The 25,038-nt window shown below is 40.7% G+C and overlaps 1 protein-coding gene across 1 annotated transcript in view; it reads right to left on the minus strand.

The window, feature by feature from the left end:
* MGAT4D (MGAT4 family member D) overlaps positions 1 to 22,706 on the minus strand; it is a 34,233-nt gene extending 11,527 nt beyond the window's left edge. Inside the window, exons 1-8 of the mRNA XM_044430668.1 lie at positions 22,616 to 22,706; positions 11,756 to 11,917; positions 10,904 to 10,906; positions 9,489 to 9,641; positions 8,154 to 8,287; positions 4,963 to 5,009; positions 3,048 to 3,161; positions 1,254 to 1,329 (exon numbers count right to left, since the gene is read on the minus strand). Coding sequence (XP_044286603.1) covers positions 1,254 to 1,329; positions 3,048 to 3,161; positions 4,963 to 5,009; positions 8,154 to 8,287; positions 9,489 to 9,641; positions 10,904 to 10,906; positions 11,756 to 11,917; positions 22,616 to 22,706 — 780 coding nt within the window. The remainder of the gene's footprint in view (positions 1 to 1,253; positions 1,330 to 3,047; positions 3,162 to 4,962; positions 5,010 to 8,153; positions 8,288 to 9,488; positions 9,642 to 10,903; positions 10,907 to 11,755; positions 11,918 to 22,615) is intronic.
* Between the last annotated feature and the right edge of the window lie 2,332 nt (positions 22,707 to 25,038).

Consider the following 25,038-nt stretch of genomic DNA (forward strand, 5'->3'; position numbering starts at 1 on the left):
GCCTGACACTTCCACTTGGTTCTGTGTTGTTCTAGTAGAAACAAAGCAGAAACAATGCAAGAGGGAATGTAATGTGATTATCCTTCATCCCAGTTTGAGAATGAATGCTGACATGCATTCATTCAGTCTTACATTTCTATAATGCCTAAAAGCCAACCCTGTCTGGTAGTTCACAGCTTGATGAAGCATAATGGGCACGTTCACACATCATGTCAATCCACCCTGGCAGTAAGCCATGCTGAACTGGCTGTTCTGCAGACAACCTATGGGGCACCTACCAGATGAACAGACTCACCATGGGTTGTTGGTCTTCTTCTCCTATGGTCCCCCTGTGGGTATCCTAGGGGACAACATGGTAGTACCAACTTGTCTTCCTACTCTCCACTGTGATTGCAAGCCATTTTCTGCTCACTCATTGCAGCTTTCTTCCCCTTTATCCTTTCTTTTGTGAGAGATCATAAAAGGTGGTGAGAAGCTGGCTTCCACAATCCCCATTTTGGCAGCCCCTTTGATGTGTCTAAATTGCACCTTGGAGGGACTGTCTGGAACTGTCAAATCATTTAAAATAATTTGCACGCACAAATGTCTGCAAATAGATTTCTTTTTTTTTAATCATACCATACCCTTTCACTTGTGCCTTTGCTTTCTCTTGTCAGTTTGCCTTTTGGCAGCTGTCAAAAGAAACAAAGGGGGAAAAACATTATTTGAAGCCTCTTTGGGGAAAAGTCCAGGGTTAGTAAGTGCTGCAGTTTGGAAGCAAGTAATCATCAGGGCATTATCCTGGCTGAGACTTCAAGTTTTTGCATGTGTACAACTGTGAACCTCCAAAGTTGTGCAAGTATAATAATAATAATTTCATCTGAAGACAATGCTGGTGTTGATTCTAAATAATTGTGTGTCAGCCATTCACAAACTCTCCAAGGTACTACTTTGGCACTGTGAAGAGGCTTTCAGTAGCTGCCAAAATGGGGATCCTAAAAGCCAACTGTCAAGCTGCCTTTTGTGATTCTCAGAAAAAGAAAAGAGAAAAGGCTGTAGCAAGCCAAAAATGGCTCACAGTTGGAACAAGGAGGACAGCAAGCTAGTTCCAGCTGCCCTGAAGAGGACTGCATATAGAAAATAATATAACAAGTGAAGATTACAGAGACACAGATATTCTCAGAAGTGAGGGAGATGTGTGTGGATAATGATTCTAGTGGCAAAGCATGGCACACTTTAATCAGTCTAGCCATGTAGGCAGTGCATGAACATACCTGTAAATAAAATGTTCCCCTTGGTTGAGCATAGAGCATTAAGAAGCTATAATCCAAATTCTGTTTTGTTCTCCACCTAAACATAAGCAAGAAATTATGTTCTTAAAGAAGAGTTTACCTTTAAACTTTATGTTCTTTCTCTTTAGCAAAACAAACTTTTATCTACAACCATTTCAATCTGGTTTTCTGGCTGGGGTTCAGGATGGAAACTGCCTCGTTGGCTGACTCTGGCTGATGACGTACTCTGAGAGAGAGATGATGGGGACTGTAACTGTGTTGACTTGCCTGGGTCTGTCAGCAGCTTTCATTATCACTAGCCAAGGTATCTATCGTATCAAATTCATGGAGCTGGCATCATTCTGTTATACCGTGTCTGCTTCTACTTGCTGGAAAGTTTCAGAAAGTGATGGTGGAATATTAGTATTCATCTCCATAGTAATTAACCTGTGGGGCTGTGCAGGAATCTGTCATTCCTTCTACACTTTTAAGCATCCACATGAAATGGTTGGAAGAGGTAGTTTGGAGTGAGGTGACCACAGTATGCAAATTATGTACAACTTTTCCCACCCCAGCAAGGGGTGATGGAATATCTGCCTAAAATCAGTTATGAACTGGATGGTGACAAATCAGCTAAAGCATTGGCCACTGCCTAAAAGGGTGACTCCCTGAAAGAACTCACTCCACTGCTTGCAGGTTCTCTTGCACCCAGGCATCTTCATCTGTGAGTTGTAACCAAGAATGTCTTTTGCAAGCATTCGTTGGTATGGCACCTTTACCAGCCAAATGCAGATTTATCTAAGAAGTTTTCCATGCTCCAGTAACCTCTTGACTTGGGCGTTTTCAAACTGAGAGCTCCTATTGATAATAATAAAAAGGTGCGATGCAGCTATCATGTCTTTTCTTCTTTCATGAATGTAAGGGAAAGGCTACAAACCAGACCCTTTAACCCCTCCCTGATATTTCTTTTCAAGCTTTTTGCAGCCCTTTCTGCACTTGCTGTGAGGGATAGGCAGTTGGAAAACAGTTTTTCAGTTCCCTGCTCTAAAGTGGGAATGCTGTCTCTGACCTGGGAGCAGTTAATCTGAACCATCCGATGGCCCCTCAGATGCTCTCTGGGGGCCCTGGGATTGCTCCTTCTGCTACTGCAATGTGCTGATCTTACCTGGAAAGCAGATTAGAAATGTACAGCTGGTCCAATATGAAGTGGAATAACTTTTAACGGCTCTATAGAGCCGATCATACTTCTGTTTCAAGTATTTCCTGATTGTTTTGGTTTCTGGGCTAAATTGAAGATGCTGCTTTTTAAATTCTACAACCTTCCACAAATTGGAGTCTGTCATGCCTGAGTGAACTCTTCCTTCATAGGTGTCTCACCAACTGTTGGGATCAGGAAATGATAACCTCTTGTAGCAACTACTGGATTTGAGGCCTGTTCTGACTAGCAGTAGGGTCCCCATTCATGCCAGTGGGCTTCAGTATTGGATATCTCCCCTGTTAAAGATCTCTCAGTTTTGTGAATGGGTCCTTTCAGAAAGGCTATAAAGCCAATTCTGTTTATAGGGGTCTTTAGTCATATAATCTGCTGGGAACTGTTGTGAAATATTTACATTCTCTTTGCAGCTATGGTATTTGTTAATTAAACATACATAAAGCAAAGTTTTATTGCAATGTTTTCTTTGTTGTGAGCTGCTTTGGGAGTATGTTCAAAAAGTGAGTTCTATGTGTTTAAATAAATGTTTAATGTAAAAAAATATTTAATAAAGTTTTAGATGCTCCTCGTATTGCCTCTCATACCTTACTCTCTCTTGAGAATCTCCAAAGGTTTCCTTGAGATTGGAGAGCTCAGGATAATAGGAAGCAGGGGGAGAAATAACCTCCAGAACTCCAGAACGCACTTCATCTGGGAAGCTAAAGAAAGAAAAATAGAAAACAGTATTCTCTTCAAGTGAACTTTCACACATAGGTACAGATGGCACACATGCACAATGGCTTATTTACATATGCTTATAGAGGAATAAATATGCTTATAGAGGATCAAGATATGCTTCAAAGATCAGCAGACCCCCAAGAAAACATGGCAGGGGAAAAAAGCTACAAGGAAGCCAACCATGCTGCAGCAACCTTTGGATGCTACCGCTGACCACTATCAGGATGTAGATTAGGGATGCGTGAAGAGTCCATTTTGGGGATGGATGTCCTGGGCTTGTCTCCCCAGATGCCAGCTCGCTTTCATGCAGCTGTGAGTCTGACTTCCTGGTGAGTACACCAAGCATTTGTGCAGGTGCCTGCCAGGGGATGAGCACCGTGCAAGTGGCGCCCCTCTTCTGTGCATGCGACCTGCAGCCTTTGTTTGTGCTCCAGAAGGAAGTCACTGGTTGTGCAGCCAGAGTTCTGTGCGTGTCCACAGGCTTCCTCTCAGCTTGACGGTCTTCCTAACTACAGGCTGTGTATGAGAAGAAATCTGACTGAAGAGGGCTGGACTCTGGGGAGAATCGTCACAACGCTAGTAGAAATACCTGCACAGGAAATAACCTCACATGCTAGCTAATCTGCAGGCATCACCGTTAGGGTTGACCTAGAGTGGCCAAGTCAGCCAAAACATATGGACTCCATCTTATCTAGGTTTGGGAGACAGAAACCTCCCTTTTGCAAATATCTGAAAGTCTTTGCTATATGTTGTGTTACTTCCTTTTGTCTGTCCTAAACATCCCACAAATCAGTTTCATATGATGACCCTGGGTTCAAGTGATATGGGAGAGACAGAGGCCCTCACTGGGATCCTTGGCAAGTCATTCCCAAAGGACCAAGTGCATCTGAGAACTTGGGAGACTGGGTTTGTTTTAGTCTCAGTGATGGCTGCTGGTACTAGTGAGCACTGCTTCACCAGAACCTGTGTCCTGCAAGCATCAGGTCACCACAATGGCCAGGCTGATGTCATGTACCCTCAATATTCACCACACACATGTGTGTATACACATACACATTTTGGAACCTCCAAGATGTGAGCTCTAGTAGTATAGGCAAGAAAGCATGTAATAAAGTTAATTAATTTATTTGTAATGCCAAGCAGTGACCTTTGAATGACTGAACTGAAGCTGTGACCAAAGTTGTAGCATTGGTAATCCCACCTCAGGCTGATGGGAGTTACAGTCCCACAGCTTTCAGGAGCCACACTGATGAGAAAGTCTGGAGCAAAAATGTTTTTAAAAAAATCAACATACTGTAGTGTAGTGTAGGTTCTTCCTACCAATAACTAATCCTTAGGAGAAGCATTGAGGGAAAAACTGTAGAAAGTCTGTAATTGCAGTGGTAACATAGTGGGGCCAAGGGAAGACACATGTCTTGTGAAGAACTGTACAGGGCCAGATTTGTCCCCCAAGCCTGAGGTTCTAGAATAGGAAAAAATGCTTCTTTCTAGGTATTTAAGTTGCAAACCATGTAAAGCTATAAAGGTAAGCACGAGCACTTTGGATTGCATTTAGCAGTGGACAGACAGCTACAACTCTTTAAGAATTGTATAATTACCCTCACATCTGGCTGTACTGGTTAAAATTTGGTACTCACCTTCCAAATAGTTGCATATATACTTTACCTATACATATTACATCACAGTAGCCCATGGTACTTGCAACTAGAGTACCTTTTTAAAAATGGTATAGAAATATTTACTTTTAAGCCATCATAAATTGATATAGTGTGAAAGACTTACCTGTTTCTGATGCTTTCTGCAATATTGTTAACATATTCTGAATCCACCTGAAACATTTAAAGAAAACGTCATCATCTCTGCTGAAAACTGAGTTCTCAGAGGGCAGCTGAGTTAATCACAAACTGGTTTTTCCTAACCTGTTGGTGAGAAAATTTACCCAAGCAGTTTCCTGGCCTCAGGATATCCATCACAGAACTTCCAGTAGTTTAATTTGCATTGACAAACTTAAGGCAGAGTTTCATGACCTAATCACTCAGGGCTTGAGGGCATCCAATTCGGGTTACAAAGCTTGCAATAATCATATATTCTGTCTTAACATTTATATAGCAATGCCAACAGGCATACCCAAAAGCATTCCAGCATGAAAATGGCCAACAGGCTGATGTTTCTTTGCAATCAGCAGAATGTGAAAGAATGAATGCTTGCCTCCAGCTTTAAACCTTCAGGGCAATCGCAATATGTCTACAGCAACTTGTGCCACTATGCAACCATACTACTTTCTTGCAGTTGGGATGGGATGGTTATCATCTAGTTTCGCAACAGAAATGAAATGTGTTCTTAGTTCCTTGCTGCTGCCTCAGAAGTTCATCAACTGGGAAGATTCCATCTGGACTCTCTGGATGGGCATTCTAGGCTGTTGTGGGTATCAGCACAAGGATGCTGTGCTAGAGACTATTGTTTTTCTTCAAGGTCATATACCCCTAGCACTGTCAGTATAAAACAAGTGGGCAGGGAGTACAACCTGAAAGTTGATGAAGGAACAAGCTTATCAAAGTGCTACATTATTGGCGCCCCTGTAACTTTTGTTACTATATAGCTCTCCATGCTGAACCAGCCAATAAAACTGCAGGAATGACAGACACGGAGTTCTAGCATCTGGCACCGCATATTTTTAAAAGGAACATTTGCCAGTCAATTATTCCATTAAAATTTAACCAACACACTTGAATAACAAGTTCAAAGTAGGCAAGCTGACTGATGACTTAGTTGCAAAAATCAGTGCAAGGGGAAACAGGTAATGAGGCTCAAACAGTTCTGAAAATTGATGGGCTTTGTGGTGGCCTGCTTATAAAAATAATTTTAAATGACAAATGGAGAGGCAGGTGGGATTTCGCTCTTCCACTCTAGCAAGCAACACTCAAATCCCATAGCCCTAAGTCAGATGGAAGAGGGGCTCGTGCTGGGGATTTTTTAGACTTCCAGGGGCCTAGCATATGACATGGGCCCTTTTCTCTATCCATCACACCCAGGACTTTCAGTCAATTAATCCAATACTGATAGAGTCCTGTGTGGCGTTACAGCTCAGTGCAGCAGGCAAGAGGTCCCAGGTCCAATGCAGGGCAGCCTCCACACAAGATCACTGGCTCCCACAATGGCACAAGCATGGTGCTGCTTTGAAGTGCTGGTGCAGCACTTCTGGATATCAGAAAGTCACATGCAGGCAGGGTAGAACAGGAGTGTGGAGATATCTAACCATTGTTCCACTGCTAGCTATCCAGCAGTTGCTAGACGGGACAGTGCGAAATACAGGCTGGGGTGTCTGTGGCAGTTGCAGCCACTCTGCCTCCAAATTTGCTGGTGGGAATGTGGAAACTGCCCAGAAATATGGCAACTGGCGTGACACATGATGACAAGCAACAGTGCAGCATGGAAACCTCAAAACAGATCAGTGTGTCTCCATGGGGCTCCATGAAAACCAAAGTGCCGCTCTTCACCACACATCACAACAAGCCATGTCCGTGCAGTTTCCTGGATAGCTTGTCATTATGTGTAAACCTGCTCTGTGTGCTAGGAAACAAAAACTCTGGGTAAAGGAAGTGGAGGACTTGGGAGCACAGCTGGTGTTTGCTGGGAACTGATAGAGAGAGCAATGAAGAGCTGTTCACACACAACCTATCAGTTCAAAAACAAATGGGTTGCCATGCATGAATCGAAGCACTGCCTGTAACACAGGAACCTTTTCCAGTTTACAGACTGTCCCCTCATGGGCTTCTACATAAGTAGTGTGATGTGACATACTACCAGGTTGTTTAGGGGCTAAGCAACCTATGGTTAACTCAGGAATAAAAACCACTCCCTCCAGCACTCCACCCCAACAGCACAATCTGATGAGTAATTGTTACTTGCAGACCAGGTCTGGGAGAGATTAGCTGGCAAGGCAGATGGTATTGTTAAAAAGGGTTTGCTTTCTTAGTCTACACTACTGAGTTGGAGAACTCCTGAAAGAAGGTACACTGTACATCATGCACTCTGTAAGCAAAATGTTTGGCAAGATTAATCAAGAGGGTTCCTGCCCTGAAGGTGGCTTAAAATATGTTAAATTATAAAACCATAAATCATTTGGGGAGAGAAGAAAGCCCGGAGCCAAGCACTGAGCCAAATATTAGGGACAAGAACGTGTGTAACAAAGGAGGAAGCAAAGCAATGGATGTGATGGTGAATAATTTGCAAGCAATTTTAGCAAGGAAACCAGAAAGGTGCACAGCACATGGCATCTCCTATGTATTAAGGAATATGCAGAACATGAGAAACATTCAGGATGAACCTGAATGGCTAATAAGAGAAGTTAAGAGGGTCTGGTGGGTACCACTAAGGCTTGGTGGAATAAGAGCCATTATTAGAATATTGTTTTACAATAATGTTGTGAAACTCAAAAATAACTGAAGATACACAACTGAGGGAGAAATTCAGTTTCTCTCTTTTTGTAAATAATGAGAATGCCAATTAAAACTGTAAGAGCCTACTTTGGTAACATTATCCTTTGGAGAAGAGGCCAAAATTTAACTACAACCCAATATCCTCTTGATTACAACTTTGCAACCATTATGTGTCTACCCTGTCATATTTGTTTTTGTTCTTAAATTAAACAAAGCCCTTTCACAGATTTTACTTTTGGCCAAGGTTCAGCTTTCCACAGGAAACAAAATCAGGTTTTCATATGCTTTTAGAGATAATACATAAATAACTAACATATTATTAAATAAATCCTTGCATAAGTTTATTTATTTATTGGATTTTATCCCATCATGTTAACTGATAGGGCTCATTGAGTGAGTTACAAGGTTAAAAAATATACAATATATATAAGTTATGGTAAACTATGCAGAGCACAGGTTACTAAATATAATACATAAATCTAATAGATTACTTTTTTCCTGTTAACATAACATAATCATTTCATGCTATCTTACCTCTGCTACAAAGACAACTATTACACAATTGTTCTTTTGCTCTTCAGACATTCCATAGAAAAGAGAATTTAGTGTTTTCATCAAATAATCTTTCTTTTTTCTTCGCACTGTTGGAATACCCATTACTAGAGACACTAAATTTAAAGAAAATGTTTATCAGTTCCAGAAACAATTTATTTTAAATATCATAATGAGGCAACCACAAAAATCATGCTCTATGGTTGCAATCTTATGCATGTTCAGACAGAAAAAAAACCTCCTACAGCTCCAAACATTCTCCAGTCAACCATACAAATAAGACAATTAACTAAAGAAATAAGAAATAAGACCCTAAACAAAACATTCCCCATCTTGGCTAAGGAAATGCTGGGAACCTAAGATGACAATATTCTTAACATGATATTACTGCTGTTCTTAGAAATGACTAAATAAATTTAAATCCATTGAAGAGGGAAAGATTTTAGATTACATGTGATAATAACCCAACACGTACTGAAAAGAGTTTGGAGATACCAAAATAGGAAAGACAACTGGTCTATATTCAGTACAACATACAAGAGGAAAACTGCAGGGATCCAAAAAAAAAAAAGCTATATATTGTAGTTTCCTATGTTTTCAGGATTTTCAAAAACAGAATTCTCTAACATGTTTTGTGTACAACCCTTCCTTAGGGTTATGTGGGAGATGCAGGTTCTAGTCCCCACTCAACCATGAAGTTTACTGGGTGACTTTGGGCCAGTCATAGACTCTCAGCCTGATCTACTTCATAGGGTTGTTGTTGTAAGGATAAATGGAGAGGAGGAGGATCATGTAAGCTGCCTGGGTTCCTTGCATGAGGAAAAATGGCAGGGTATAAATGAAATATAATAACAAATTCCATAAACTTTCTTGAGTACCCTGATCAAAAGGCAAGATACAGTATATATGAAATTATAAATACAGTTCTCTTCTTTCTACTTCCAATACAGATGAATATGCAGCAGGACAGTTACTGAACAACACTAAGTTTTACGTTGAGCTTAACATTTTATCTCAGTAGATTGTATGCCTAATTATTGTTCTAAGAAGAAAAACCTGCAAAAATGTCATAAGCATAGTAAAAATGGCAAGCACAAACTGGATGCTTATGATCACTGCATAATTTGCACTTGCAGGGCTCTGCACATAGAGCAGTGGATAGGGGCCAAAGCATACACAAATGGATAAACACAGACAAAAGCTTTCTTCACCGGAATTATTCATTTACACAAAGGTCAACCTTCCACTGCCAGGATAAGAATCAGGAAGTATGAACATTCTCAAACAAGTGAATAGAACATTAAATTACATTCTCACCCCCAGTCCTTCCTTGTCCAATCACAACATTTGGATGAATCCCATTTTCATGCTCCTGGAGATGAGGCAGATAGTATTGGATATTTGTAAGATGTAGTGGGGTCTTTTTGGTAATAGGTACTGGGAGACTCAACACTTTCCACTCCATAGGGTCTTAACCAGGAAAAAAGAGGGGAAGAGATTGATACTTCAATTTAAATGCTAACTTAACTGTCTACAGAGCCAGCCTTCCCCCCAAACTGACACAAATTCAGCTGATAAGTACTACCCTGCCAAACAGTGCAAGCTGCATGCTTAAGAGCATTTGCATGAGGCTGGCCTTCCCTCCCCAGAAGGTTCATTAAACTTCAGAATGCCAAGCACTTTCTGCTCTGGTCTTACCCATACACCATGATCAGGATCAAGTCGTAAAACAGGGGTTACCAACCTTTTCCTTTGATTGTGTTTAGTTTACTGAGAAGAACCCTAGAATGTATGAGTTGCTTTGCTAATTGATACATATCTCTTGTATTGTAAATCCTATGTCTTACATTATGGTTAACATTTTAAGGCTCTCATCCTATCGGATAGCACAGGCTATTGAACTCAGTGAGATTTACTTCTGAAGAAACAAACTTTGGATTTCTCTGCAGGTTATTAAATGAACTGTATATAAGCTAATTTAAAATATTTTAAATATTAGTTTATGAGTTGTCCTTCAATCAGCTATTACAAAAATTGTAATTCCATACAATAACCCATAGCCCTTCTACCACAATACTTTTTAGTCATCTAAGGTCCCTTCCAGTAAAAAGTCCAGCATGGAAGAAAGGAATGAAAGGACTGAACAAAACTGCTCGGAATTAAATTAGAGGTCACAAGGTTCCACAATTTTTGCACATTCATTTTCCAGTTTTTATCTGATTTGGACAGCTCCACATTTAATCACTAAACACATGCAGGCCCTCAACAGAAACATATACAAATATAAATCTAGAAGTTCTCCAGAATGCATACTTGTTTCCTGTGCTAATACTGTGCTTCTTTGGGGGCCTAGTGGTGCTAGTCTGGGAATATACTGGTTTCCAAAACAGTAACAGCACAGCACACAGTGGAAAAGGTGGCATGTGATGGAAAAGTCCACAACAGTTTCACCTGTGGAGGTCAGGCCTTTGCCTCAGAGGTGCAGACAGAGCAACCCACAAGCCCTCAGAAGAGATACCACTTAAGAAGGTGGAAGATTAGACAGCCAGAGGCTTCCTTGTGAGAAAAGGTCTGCTCACATGTAGGAGGTTTGTTCACAAAGACCCTCTTTCCTGTTGCAGCTGTAACAGCTCATGCTGGAGTCTCAGTGTGACCCTGACAGTCTCTACATAAAAACAGCAGTGGTTGGCTTACAGAGTTCTTGACAGTAACTTTGGCAAGAACTTCTGAACCTACTTTCATTTGCTTGATTCCTGATTGTTGCCTCGGTTGACTTTTGGGTCAAGTATTTCTGGGTGGAGCTCTGATTACTCTTTTGCTTGTTCCTTAGCTGTTGTGTTGTGACCTTGTTGCCTGTTACCTGTAGTCTGACCCTTCTCTTACCTGCCCCTTGTCTGTGGAGAAGCCTTGGAGCTGTTTGCTTGTAAGCTTTTGCCTGATCCCTGTTTCTGACTACCTTGGAACTCTTGCATCCTTCAACCTACAACTGCTAGCCTCAGACACTGGAAATTTGGCAATCCCCTCTTGTCTTCTCTTTCTGGTGGTACTTATCCTCTTCTTCTGTTCTATTAGTTTGCAATGCCTAAGTGGTTGAACTAGGTAATTTTGGACCCTGGACTGAGTAATCATATGTGGACCCCCTTTGGATGGCTATGAATATTACTTCAGTTGTGAAGCATACAGCTAACATATTTCCTCCCCCATTATAAAGCCATTCCATGCTTTATAAAGAATGCCCCTAATATTTTAGAACAAAACTGTTTGTGATCAAACCCTGATTTACAAAACAAAAATTCAAGATCATGTGCAATTCTACATTTTGAGCTCAATGAAATCCTAGCACCAGTATAACTGGACACAGAAAATGGAGCTGGCTTCTGTGACCCTGATGTTCTCATTACCTGCTGTACTCTGAGAAGACACTTCCCCCTGTCCTCACAACTCTGAGGCCTTGTAGTTTTCTCCTACTGAACTAGCCTATCATCTCCAGCATAGTCAATGTGCCTCCTTATATTTTTGAAGGAAAATATCTGTCCTTTTTTGAGAGAGTTATGAGTTTACAACGTAAGAGGTGTAACACAAACCTGTAACATTTATGGAGGTGTTGGTTGGCTCCCCAATGAAACGTTTGATTTCATTCAGGACATCACCCAGCTCATGGGATCTTTTCTTGTTTTCTTCCTCAGCGTGCACGAGTCTTTGGTGAAGTTCCAAAAGCTGTCTTTGGTACAAATCTAAACCACTTCCTGCAATTGCAAAGGCAAATTGTTTTCTTCAGTTGAGGAATAAAGTTCAGAAATGGACAGTGCTCTGATGACAAGCAGGAGAACAGAAGAGAAACCGGACTTCAAAAGTACATTCACATCTTTCTCATAAAGTTAAGTAAATAAAGTATGGTAGTTTGCTTTAGGAAACAAAAGAATTAATATATTTGAATGATTTTATAATCTTCTAGATTGGTTTTATAGATCAGTACAAATATTTATTTAAAGTGAACATAAGGTACTTACAAATCTTGATAAAGTTTATTGGCCCTCACCATCTATCCAAAGACAGGATCATTGACCATAGATTTGCTTGCTTAAACAGTAAAAGTAAAACATAGATGGATAAGCCTATTTTCATTTATGTGCCTTACAAGAGATCAGTTAAAAATTACTATTACAAAGCCAGGATGATCACTGAGCTACATGTAATATAGTTAAACCCCATACAGGTTTCATTCTGAAGAAATTCCACTAATTAGCAGTGAACTACATGAGTAAATAGTACTGATGTATATAAGTGAAATATGAGTGGGTTTTATTTTTAACTGGTTAAGCGCATGGGACTGGGACTCAGAGGATCTGGGTTCGAGTCCCTGCTCGGCCATGGAGCCAACTGGGTGACTTTGGGCCAGTCACAGTCTCTCAGCCCAACCTACCTCACAGGGTTGTTGTTGTGGGGATAAGATGGAGGAGGAGAATGATATAAGCTGCCTTGAGCCCTTTGTAGGAAAAAGGCAGGATATAAATTGAAAAATAAATAAATAATAAATAAATAATAAAATAAAATAGCTGCATATGTACAAAACAGCCTTTCTTGTACAGGTGGCTTGTAAATATTGTTAAGCACTTACTGAATTTACATATTATTAATGTACTGCATATGTGTACCAACCTAAGCAGTGTCTATTCCGCCGTTGTCCCCAGTAATCAGATCCATCAAGTAAGCAAAGAGCAGTGACAGGATACCCCAGCATGGCTTCTTTTGCCTCAAGGACTCCATACCCCTATTCTCACCTGGACAGCACCATCTTTTCTCACACTACTTGGCAACAACGTTGCCTCTGTTTCCCATTGTCTTGTTCCCCTTTGGTTCACCTAGGTCCAAGAGAAGGGTTAACAAGATGGGGTGAGGAGGGGAATACCCATTCAGGCAGCCAGATGATGGGCTGGTGAGAGAGAGAGAGAGTAAAAAGGGGGGAGTCTCAGGTGCCTATGGAAAGCCTTTTACTGTCACCCAGTGCATTTTGGAAAGTGTTTTCCTTTGTTGGCAGCTGCTTGTCTTCTGTTAGAAGCAAGAGACAAAAGCCTCAATGAAGGGGGGAAAAACAGTTCACAAACCCTGTTGAATAGCAATAGGTGGATTGCCATATTATCTGAGTTGCCCTTTTTACTCTCATTGGTTCTTCTTTTAATACAAACCTCTTCCTCTTGTTTTGCCATTGCCTGTTTTGAGCTATGTACAGCAATAACTACATTATTTCCATGTACAGAAACTGGCTTTTCCAGTACATGTTCAACAGGGGAGCTATCAGGTTCAGAATGGCATTGGATCTGTTTTTCTGCCTAAAGATATTTAGATGTGCAATTGGTCCATGTATTACTCACGTGAGGAATTGAGTAATGTTTTGCTGAGCTAATTACCTTATACAAAGCTGAGTACAGAAGAGCTATGCTTCTCTATCCAAATGGAAATCTGAGCTATGCAAAGTGTACAGAAGAGGCCCTTAGTTTCCTTGTCAAATCTGTTGGGGAAGATTATGCACAAAAGCCTGGGTGAGACCTTGGAGCAACAGCATCATGAAATGAAGCTACTGCAGCTCTGGGAATATTGTTGTTTTGTTAATTGTGGCTGCAAGCTACCGAGAAAGAAAAATATGGCTATAATCTATGCACAGATCTACCTGTAATTATTAACAGTAATTTCTTATTGGAGGAACATAGCTCTAAGAAAGCATGTTCTTGCAAAAATACCTTGATTTTTGGCTAATCTTTCTACAATAATGCAAACAAGGTATCTTAAAAATAAACTATTCTGCATGTAAGAGCAAAGTAGCATAAGCTACATACACCACTAATCAGCAAAAGCTAGTTGTGAATCTAACATACATGTTAACTGCTTTAAATCCAAGGGGTTTTTCTGCCTGAGGCACATACTGTTCACTCATGATTCCTTACAGATACTTTAGAGAATAAATCTGTAATGCTCCAGATTTGTTTTGTGGCTTATATTTATGTATTACATCTGTATCCTACTTTTCTTCCACTGTAGAACTCAAGGTGGGTACATGCCATTCCCAGATGGTCTCCTCTCCAAGCATTGGTCAAACCCGCTGAGCAGCAGCAAGACAGCTGCCTCTCTTCTCTCCTTCAGACCATATCCTTTCCTGGTATTTTAGAACAGGGAATATGAGCAGTTAAATTACCATGGAGAAAATGATGCTCTGTCTCCTGGTGCATTTGTGCTATTCTGCTACAGCTCCTCCTCGAGGCTATGCAGCAGAAAAGCAGCCTGAGAAGAGCTCTTCCTCAATGCTGCAGAGAAATTGAAGGTATACATAGTGATTGACAGGACAAAAATGTCAAAGAAAAGTTCAGAAATTCTTTTCTGGATATGGAAGGTCTCTTCTACTCATTGCACAGTGAAAATTGCTGTCTTGTTAGGAGTATTGATGTAGAAAAGTGAAGCAGGCTTCCTCCAGTTGTGCAAGAAATTGCAAAGTGCTTTTGCAACCACTTGAATAAGCAGAAGCAGGTCAAGTGCTGACGACCCTATTTTTGATATCACTATATGAACAACTTTCTGAGGGTCTCAGAAGACCCTCCTTGCTGAAATGCTGGGTGTGGCTTTAAGAGTGCAGTGCCAGAAAGACATGCTTAGCTAATAGAAAAAGGAAATCCTGCAACACTAATCGAAACTGCACATGTTTCTTCATTATTCTGTAGGTGACAGCTGACTTGTGCTCAATATAGCATTGGACATTTCAAAGCACACCAAACATCCTTGACGGCAACACATGTAACTTGCTTCTGTGAGGATAGAGTCCTCCATCATTAAGCTGCTTTGTCAGGGGCAAATTTTCCACAGTTGTGGGTATCAGTGGAAGAAATCACTATGCAAGTGTCTGCAGTTCACTACAGTTTGTGCTATTGCTACACCTCCAATATCCTAAAAAATTATTTCCCCATTAAAAAAAGGTTTCCATGTTCCTGCCTCATTCTCAGGGTGCTTTAGAGTGTCTTCTGTTGGTATTTTGGAGTTTATTGCAAGTTGGCAGATGGTGCTTGTGTAGTAGAAGGATAAACACATCTCCCCAACTCTCTGCACTCTGGCTGCCTGTACTCCCTAATCTGAAAAAGCCCATGAGGGAAGGGTTATCTTATGACATCTTCCCCTGGGCTTTAATTGAAATTTAGGTAGTTAAGGAAGCTGCTGGCTGCAGGAGAGATGATTATACGATTAAACATAGAACATTCAATGAAGGGGCAGAGACATGTTCTTCCAAGTCTATGCTCGAACCGTTACCAGACCTGATGGGCCCAACTCTACCAAAGTAGGGTTGATAATCATGTCTTCTGCTGAAACATTACAAGTTTGCATCTATCTAGAACATAATTTGTGATATGATTAACCCTTGCCTTGTTACACATCCTGTAATGATAGCAGATGAGAAGATTGCCTTTTGGTATGCTTAGTTCTTCAACACGCAAGTTCATTTTGGTCTTTCTCCTAAATTGCTGTAGTCAGTTTCAAAGAAAACTCCTAAGATTAGCTCAAGATTTGGTTCTTTGAAGATCTACTTTCATGAGGAGAAATGCAGTAATAAAGCATGTACGGTATTTTACGAATGCCTCATACAGTGCTTATTAAGTATTATGCATTTACCTGGGCGACTCATGGATTAGTTAGTTAGCTCCCTGGCTGATTGCCATTTCATAGGGACACCTGCACCATTTATTGCCACTAAACTTGACATTAGAGAGACTTGTTGGCAGAGTATTGTCACAATTCTTTTTGTTTTCAGTATTTAAGATGCAATCTTACATATGTTTAGACAGAAAAATGGTACTACAACTCTCAGTCTTTCCCCTTCAGTCACTTTGGTTGGGGAATGTTAGCAGTTGTAGGCTCTTTTTGTGTAAATGTGCATAGGATTGTGCCCTTAGTATGTTTATGTAGTTGCCCCATAACTCAGGTTTCCTGGGCAGCTTCCAGAACAAACAAACGTGCCATTAAAATTCAGTGTAAGACAGTACACAAAGCAATCAAAGGTTGCTTCAAGTTCCCAAAGATGAAACTGGAAAAAGCAGTCCTGATCTTGGACTGGGGATCCACACTGCTGATTTCTGTTGTCTAACAAAGGTGCTTCAGACAAGGAAGGAAGGAAGCTGGAGTTTTGCTAGGCTACATTGTATCCTGACGACCCCAGTTTCTTCTTCACTCTACCCACACAGAATGAACTGTGCTGGCTTGGAAAAAGGGTAAAGCGGACTTTCCAGGGGCTGGAGAGGAGATTGAGGCTACCAAGATACAATATACACAAGCAACACTTTAGCCACCCTCTGGTTCTGAAGTGTCTCAGCTAGACAGCAGAAGTCCGCAGCAGTCTGGCTGACTGGCATGGTGAAGCAGTGGGGAGGTAGAGATCACCTGCACATTCCTTCCACCCTCCATGAGATGCCCATAATCCTCTCAGCTTGGAGGCATATGGGCATCCTATTGCTCTGTGCCCCATCTATTAAAAATATGTTTTCTGAAGTACTCCTGCATGCATTTTTTATTAATCTGGTTTTAGGTCTCTTTACATGGAAGAAAAACGAGTATGTTTCATTCCAATTTGCTTGACTGTCTCAGGACAGTCAGCCAAAAGCTGTTTGATTGTTTCATAAAGATGAGGATTATATTTCTTTAGAGCTCAGAAGGGCAAACAGAATTAAAAAGAAGTCGTAGTAAAAGAAAGAACACATAGACTTCCTGGTTTGAATTTGTTTAAAATACCTATGTCAACTTGACCTACAAGTTAAAACAAAGTTAACATGCTGGCTATTGTGCTAGAGTAATGTGCTTTTAACTACTTATTCATATTTTCTGTAATATAGAATTTCCATCTCTATATTATCACTTGCTTGTCACATTTCAATGAAATTCATGCTAGCTGTGGGTGACAGAACCAAGGAGATCTGATCTCATAAAGAATTTATCTAATGTCCTCCTTCCCCATCCTTGCTTGTATCATTGCTTGTTGTTCAATGTTATTATTGAAAAACGCTGGGCTTCCAAAGAAAAAGAACAATTATTCACTCCCATAGGTTATGCCAAGTGTACTTAGAACAATACATGTCTTATGTAGAAAAGCTCTCTACAGAAGGGAAGTATGAAGTGTACATATGGAAACAAAAGACAGATACCACAAATATACAGGCACCGTAGAACAGAAAACAAGCAAGAAAGCTTGATATAAGTATCCAAATATAAGCAAGATAAGGCTTCAACAATATTTCCTATACTTGGAGAAACTGACATTCTACTGGAGACTTCCCAAAATTCTATTTTATTTCTGTTTTAGTTTGTTCTTACTTTTCTTTTTCAGGAACAACTTTTTCCCTTTTTTAATGTTACTTTATAGGGAAAAAGTGAGTTTAAAAGATTCACAGTTCAATTCTAGTCATATCTACTCAGAAGTAAGCTCTACTGAGTTCAATTGGATTTTTTGTTGTTATTTGCCATGAAGTCATCTCTGACTTAGGATGACTCTTTGAATGAAAGTCCTCTAAAATGTCCTGTCCATGACAGCTCCATTCAGTTCTTTCAAGTTCAAGGCTATGGCTTCCTTTTGGAGTCAGTCCATTTCATATTTGGTCTTCCCTTTCATCTAATGCATTTGACTTTCCCTAACATAATTGTCTTCTCCTGCGAGTCTCACTGTCTCATGATGTGTCCATTGGATTTACTAGGTAAGTGAAAGATTGCAGCCCTATTAGTACATTCATACCTCTACTTTAATTCTGCAGTTAAGCCAAGGATGTTAACATTTGAGGAAACCCTTTCTTTCTCATTTATACAAAGCAGAATGTAAGAATAAAATAGAGCAGGATAAATTAAAATCTAAAAAGATACCACAAATCATACTCAAATGCGTTAACTCTTCACTAATATTTCCCAAATTCATCCATGAGACAAAAGGGTCACTGTGAGAGAGAGACAAGAACTTTTTCTTCTGTGCATTTTTTACAATAACTTGTCTTAGAAACTAAACATGGTTTAGTACCTGAAAGGCTGTTACAAACAGGATGGGCGGGATCTCTTCTTGTTCACTGAAGAGTGCAGGACAAAGAATAACAGGCTTAAGTCAAAAGAAACTAGATTTACACTTAGACACCATGAAGAATTTTCTCACTGTCAGAGCAGGATGACAATGGAGTTGTGGCCTCTCCTTCATTAGAGACATTCAAAAAGCATCTGGCAGTCATCTGAGTAGGATGGTGTAACTTAAGTGTCCTGTATTAGCAAGGGGTTGGACTGATGTCCTTCTGGCCCCTTCCAACTGAATTCTGTGATTCTATGGTTTGGGGAAATTCCATCTTTCTGGAGCTACCTCCCTGCCCTACATTTCATCCTATTAAGTTATCTCTAACCCTCCAGAAAGCTTTTTCACTTGATGCAGGTGACTGCAGTTAGGAAGAGAGGATATGGAATTTCTTTCCACAAATTTCCTTATATTGAGCATTTTTAGTGTCCAATTTATAGTGAGTATGGTTCTCACTCAGTTGTCTCACTTATTCATGCTCTGGTGACATTCAGGCCTGAGTTGTACATGGCAGTCTTTGAAGTCAGTTCAGAAACTTTAGCTGATGCAGAATATGTCCACTTTCAGCTGAGGTGTGGCTGATCAGTTCATGTGACATCAAAACTGTTCCAGCTACATGGGTTGCCAGTGCATTTCTGAGCCCAATTTAAAGGGCTGATTTTAAGCTTGAAAATCTTAAATGCATTGGACCTAAGTTATAGGAAGAATTGCCTTCTCTCATGCTAGACTCCCTGCTGTCTAAGGTCATCAAGAGTGGCCCTCCTCATTTGCCATTGCCAAGAGTAACTGGATTGATGAATAGAAGAAACAAGACCTTTTCAGGGGTGGCCCCACACCTCTGGAATCAGCTGTCATCAGAGATTTATCAGACTCTTTTTTGTAGGTCTTCAAGTAAACCTTTAGAAGATGTACATATTTTGGCTGGCCTTTCTGGGCTGGTCTTGGGCCACTAATTTTATTGGAAATTTCATTAATTAATGTTATTGGTAATCTCTGTTTTTATGGAACTTTGATTGAATATGTATATATAGATTCTATTCATTCACTTCATATGGTTTTTATCTTGTTGCCACCTAGAAAGGGTCCTAAGCTTAAAGGTACTCAAAATTTATTTTACATTAAAAATCCTGCAATAGCAATTCATAGTGGCTGCACAGACATGGGAAACAAACATCCTCAGATCCTACAAGCAACCTTAAATAGCCAATTCAAGGGCATACTGTGTGTTACAAAACATGATATATATGACCAGTAATTCAGTCTGAATCATTAATAAAGAGCATATATAATTATTTGGCACATCAACAGTCAGCACACATTACAGAGATTGCCATGGCATATTAGTATTTTTTTTAAAAATCACATAATTATTCTGGGCCATTATATACTTATATAATGCTTATACTTTGTATCAATTGGGAATATTGACACACTTCTATTAAACTGCTGCTTTTGTTATCAAAATATATCAAAATGACTACCAGGAAATTATTAGTGGGATCTGCCTGAATTTTGCTGAGAAAACTGGTTTAAATGTATATCTGTCATTCAAAATTGATGAAAGGGGCCATGTAGTTTCCAGGCAACTTACAGTGCCCCACATGGAGAAAGTGTGTTCAGTCACATGCAGATTTGACAATATGAGTCGGCATTAAAGGCTACTTTGTGTGTTACAGGAAAAAAAAAAACGGCCCCATGTATTTTCAAAGCACATCAACAAAACCCACTGCTCAAAGTGGGACAAAAAAGGAAGGGGGGTAGCAAGACAATCTGTCCAAACATGCTTATAAACTACAATTTGCTGAAGCTCCCAGACATCTTCCTTCAGATTTCAAAACTGAAATGGCTGATATTGAGGAAACAGTCTCTATTAACGTATCCCTAAATCTTATTGATCTCAATGGAACTTTCTTCCAAATATGTTTCAGATTGGACCTTACTCTTCAATCTTAAATACAGTTTCTTAGAAGTATACTTGGGAGGTTTACTTCCAGAAATGTGTGATTACTGATGTTTATGATATTAGGAATTGAAATAAAGTTATAGTTTTTCTATATTTTAGGAGGTCCTGATTCCATGAGACACAGTGGGATCAATCAGTGTTGTATAGCTGACCATTATTTTATAGTTTGTCACACTACTACACAGTAGAGAAATGATAGAGGATGAGAATAAAAATTTATCCGAATCCTCCTCTGTAGTTGCAGTGCGCTCAAGAATATATATATATACATTTGAACCCTGTATTTACGTGATAGCAGAACAAACAAGAGTAAATACATGCCAGGCTTGACTCTAGCTGGATTATTTCCACCCAGTGTAGTATTATGGCTGATCACAAACTAAATGGTGGCAAAATGAACTTTCTGGCATTTTGGGTTTTGTCTCAACATTTTTTTGTCCAGCTACTCCTATTTGGCAGTGACATTCTGGCCCTTAAGATATTTACTTCCAAGTACGTAACTTCTACTGACACAAACAATTGTAGATTGCATAATGTGTAAATATGCATTATGTGAGTGAACTGCAACATACAGTGTAGTATGTTAAGCCTACTTAGACTTGAAATGACTGGGATTTATAAATAAGCTCCAGTTATGGCCAATCAGTTTGCTCTCTGATCCTTTGGGTTCTCTGCACAGGGCTGAGTACTATTATTATTATTATTATTATTATTATTATTATTATAACATTTCTATGCCGCCCCTTGCCGAAACCTCGGGGCGGCTTACAACATGATAAAATACATTGAAATACAATAGTACATAATAAATTACCATTAAATATAACAATACAAAAAATACATTGATTTACAAATACAAAATTAAAATTATCAGTATAAAATAAAAATATAGGAGGAGCACACATTTTAATATATGTGCTAAAAACCACCAAAAGAGCACCATGAAGGATAGATTTTATTAGGACATGGTTTTACTCAGAAGTTCAATGGATTTGAAGGGGGCTTCTGTCTTGGTTTATTCCACAATTAGAAGTGATTTCCTTACAGTCTGTGGTACTTCTACAAGGGACAAAGAAAATGACCATCCTTGCATTCCTGAGCTTCCACAACAGATTCAGGGTTCTGATTTCTGAAAATCTAATCTCCAGATTCAGTAGAGGAACGGTGTCATGCATTGCTTCTGCTGACTTGCAGACCCCCACTTTGGGGGGGGATTTGTACTAATTTGCATTTGCTCTATTGCACACTTGCATTAATGTGCTAGTGTAAAGTAAATAACACAAAATAATGCATGCAGAATTCTGGTTTAAAAAAGTCTGAATCTACATTAGGCAGAGGACAAAGCAAAAGACAGTACCTTACAACATAGCTGAAACAGATTTGGCAAATTCTTATTCCTACCTAAATGCATTTCCACATCTGTTGTTTGAGTTTGCTGTTGCTTTCAAAGACGCATCAGGGAAGGGGTTGCTTCCTGGGAGTGCCTGGCAGATCAACCTTCCACCAATTGGAACCAACTGGGGAGACTTGGGTTGTTAGCAAGGAGGGGCACCCAAAACGTGGGGCTAAGAACTCTGGAGCAGCAGCCTGGGCAGCAGCACTTGGTCCAAGAGGAAACTGGCTTGTGGAGATGCTGAAGGTGAGCTCAGTAAAACATCTTTACACTCAAGGAACTACAAAAATAATCCAGTGTAAGGACGTTTCACTGCAGACCAAGGCCAACAGCACCCATACGTTTTCCGTTCGCCATGTATGGGTGTGAAAGCTAGACAGTGAGGAATGCTGATAGGAACAAAACTGATGCATTGGAGGCATGGCGCGGGAGAAGAGCTCTGCGAATACCCTGCACGTACAGGAAGATGAACAGGTGGGTCCATGATCAGATCAAGCCAGAACTTTCCCGGGAAATAAACATGGCAAAACTGAGGCTGTCCTACTTCAGGCACGGCATGAAAAGGCAAAACTTACTGCGAAAGACAATCAAATTAAGGAAAGTCGAAGGCAGAAAACAGGAGATTGATCGATTGGTTCCACAAAGGAAGCTACCGTCTTATGTAAGACGTGAACAGGGTTGCCAAGGACAAGGCATTTTGGAGGGCCTCCTTTATAGTTGGACCCGACTTGACAGCACATAACAACTCAGTGAGAGCCTTCCAGGCCTCCCAGCCATCTCCCTGCGAGAGGCGACGCGCGGGAGCGCCGCGCCGCTCCTAGAGAAGAGGGGAAAGCGAAGCTCCTTGGCGCTCGCTCCCTGCCCGGGCTGGCCAGCCTCCTCCTCCCTCCGCGAAAAGAAGTTTTCGCCCGAGCAAGCCGCCCGCCTCCCTCCCTCCCTCCCTCCCCGCCGAGTCCGAGCGCGCCACGAGCGGGAGCCTCCGCGCCGCCCGCCTCGTCCTCCCAAACTTCTCTCACCTCCGTTCCCGCTCCACGCGGCGTACCAGGCAAAGGAGAAGGCTGCGCTCAGGCACACAAATGACAGTGCGCTGTTCAGCCTCAGCCTCATCTCCCGGCCACCTGGCGGGGAGGTGGCCGGGCTGCGCGGGTGCCCGCTCGGCGCCTGGCAGCTGTGCGCCGCGGCGCGTCACCGCCTCCTTTCGCTCCCCGGTGGCGTCGCGATGCGGGAGCGCAGCGGCTCCTCTCTGCCCGCGGCTGCGCGCTTTTCCTCCTCCTCGACTCCTGGGTCCGCCGGGGCGTCCCCCCCACGTCCCACGGGGGAGCGTGATTATCCTGAAGGAGGCGGCTGGCCTGCCCCCTTCCAGGATCACGGGTGTGTGCCTGCGGGATGAAATGCCCCGCTCATCTCTCCGGCTCCGCACCAAGAGCGCACTGCTGCCGCCTCCCAGGCGTCGTCCTCCAGCGCTTGCTTTCCTGCGGAGCCGCTCGACCGAGAAGTCTCGGCAGACGCCAGCCGAACGCTCTGAAGGCTCCCTCGGCGAGAACCACGGAAGCCGTCCCTCTTCTACAGTGAGGCTGGGCCAGGAAATAAATCAGGGAGGAGCCCCGTTAATGTATATTAGCCTGTCTACCTCGTTGCTCTTTGGAAGGAGCAGTTTAACAGTCAACCCTAGTGGGAAAGCCCCCGAAGTCGAGGTCTCATTCGTGAGGCAGGGGAGCATGGGGAGTGTTAGGACCGACCTATGGCTTTTAGATCAATATTCAACCGGCAGCATTTCTTCAATCGTAGAATTAAATGTGAAGATTTGTGTTCCACTGTTCAGAATACTCAATTCAGCTGTCCATTGGCCCCTGGAAATATAGCTCCCACCAAATTAGATGCATTTCTAGTAGCTGCACATATTTAGCCCAGGATATAAAAACATGCTTTTTTAATAGCAGCTTTTTACAGTCACACAAACATAAATGGAAAAGCATAATGATTCCCTGTTTGCTGGATCAAATACAGTTTTCAGATTTTTTCACTATTACTTGATTTTAGATAGTTTAAAAAAATCATTCTGGATATAAGTTTACAAAAGTTGAACAAGCTTTTATTAATAAGTTAAATCTAATTTGCCTATGTGTAGAAACCATGAGGATATTAAACCCAGAATATTCATGAAATGTACAGCATTCGAAATGACTCATTTCAAAGTAAATGAAGGACCCTGGTTCTGTAAAACCGAGGTGTACTGAACTCTCAGTTGATTAAACATGGATTTGAAATGTTAAATTCAATAGTGATTTTCTTTGCACATTTGACACGTGCAGTTTGTGATTCATTTTAAGCATTTGTTTCAGTTCTATCTAAAACAAATATTGCTCCATGTTTAGCATAAATATGAACATTAACTGGAATCTCAAAGTTCTAGGTCAATATGCTTTTAGTCTCAAGCACTGGCAAATAAATCTTCAGGGAATTTTATGTGGCAGTCACCAAGAATGCTTATGTGTTCTTCCTGCATAATGCTGGCGTAGATGTTACAATGCAGAAGCTATTCTTTATAGATATTAGAGACTTAACAGGAGGTGGAAGTTGTTTCTTATGCATTTTAGACAGATGAAAATATCTCCTGTAATGTAGCAGATTGTGTTAAGCTATACCTTAAGATCCTTAATTTACATTGGAGTGCATTTCTTGTCTTTAGCAGTTTACAAGGACAGTTTTACTGCCCCTCTTAATATTCATTTATAAATCATAAATGATTATTATTGGTTTACGGTACCCATGAGTGTACTAGAGTGTGTAATGAATGTATTCTTACAGCAACGTAAACAGACAGCCTTTCCTATAGCGTTTGCAGCATGATTTCTGGAATAAGGAAATAAAGAGGGAATTATTTGACAGAATTCTAATATTCATTTATTTGATGTCTCTGGCATAGATTTTAAGATTTATCTGTTTATAATTAACCCAAAATTATCACTGTAATCAAAGTAGCATTGGAAGTTGTGCATTATTTACATTGTGGGACACTATTCAAATATATGGTCCAATTTTGCATGATATAGTAATTATACATTTTTGCTGTGTGTAGTCTTGTTGAATATATCTTTTATTCTGAATGTATAAAGCAAGCATTTTTCAAAAATAGGCTTACAGGTAAAGATGCATATTTGACAAACTGGAAGCCTTCTTGAAACATAATCCTGTATGTTGGTCTCTTTTTTAATTGACTGAAACCTAAGTAAAATATTTATATAGACCCATGATAAATCAGACCATTACTGGAGACTAGCTGCTTATCTGAAAATGAATAAACTTCTATTGTCTACATTGATTGTAAAGGAGAACAAGAGAGTATGATGTAAAAAAGGTGTCATTATCCTTCTCTGTTCAAAAGGTCTGACAGGTCAGGCTGGAGAATTGATTAGTGTAAATGGAGTTCTCTGGATCT

The sequence above is a fragment of the Varanus komodoensis genome, unplaced genomic scaffold (genome assembly GCF_004798865.1).
Source record: "Varanus komodoensis strain SLA01 unplaced genomic scaffold, ASM479886v1 scaffold21, whole genome shotgun sequence".
Lineage (NCBI taxonomy): Eukaryota > Metazoa > Chordata > Lepidosauria > Squamata > Varanidae > Varanus > Varanus komodoensis.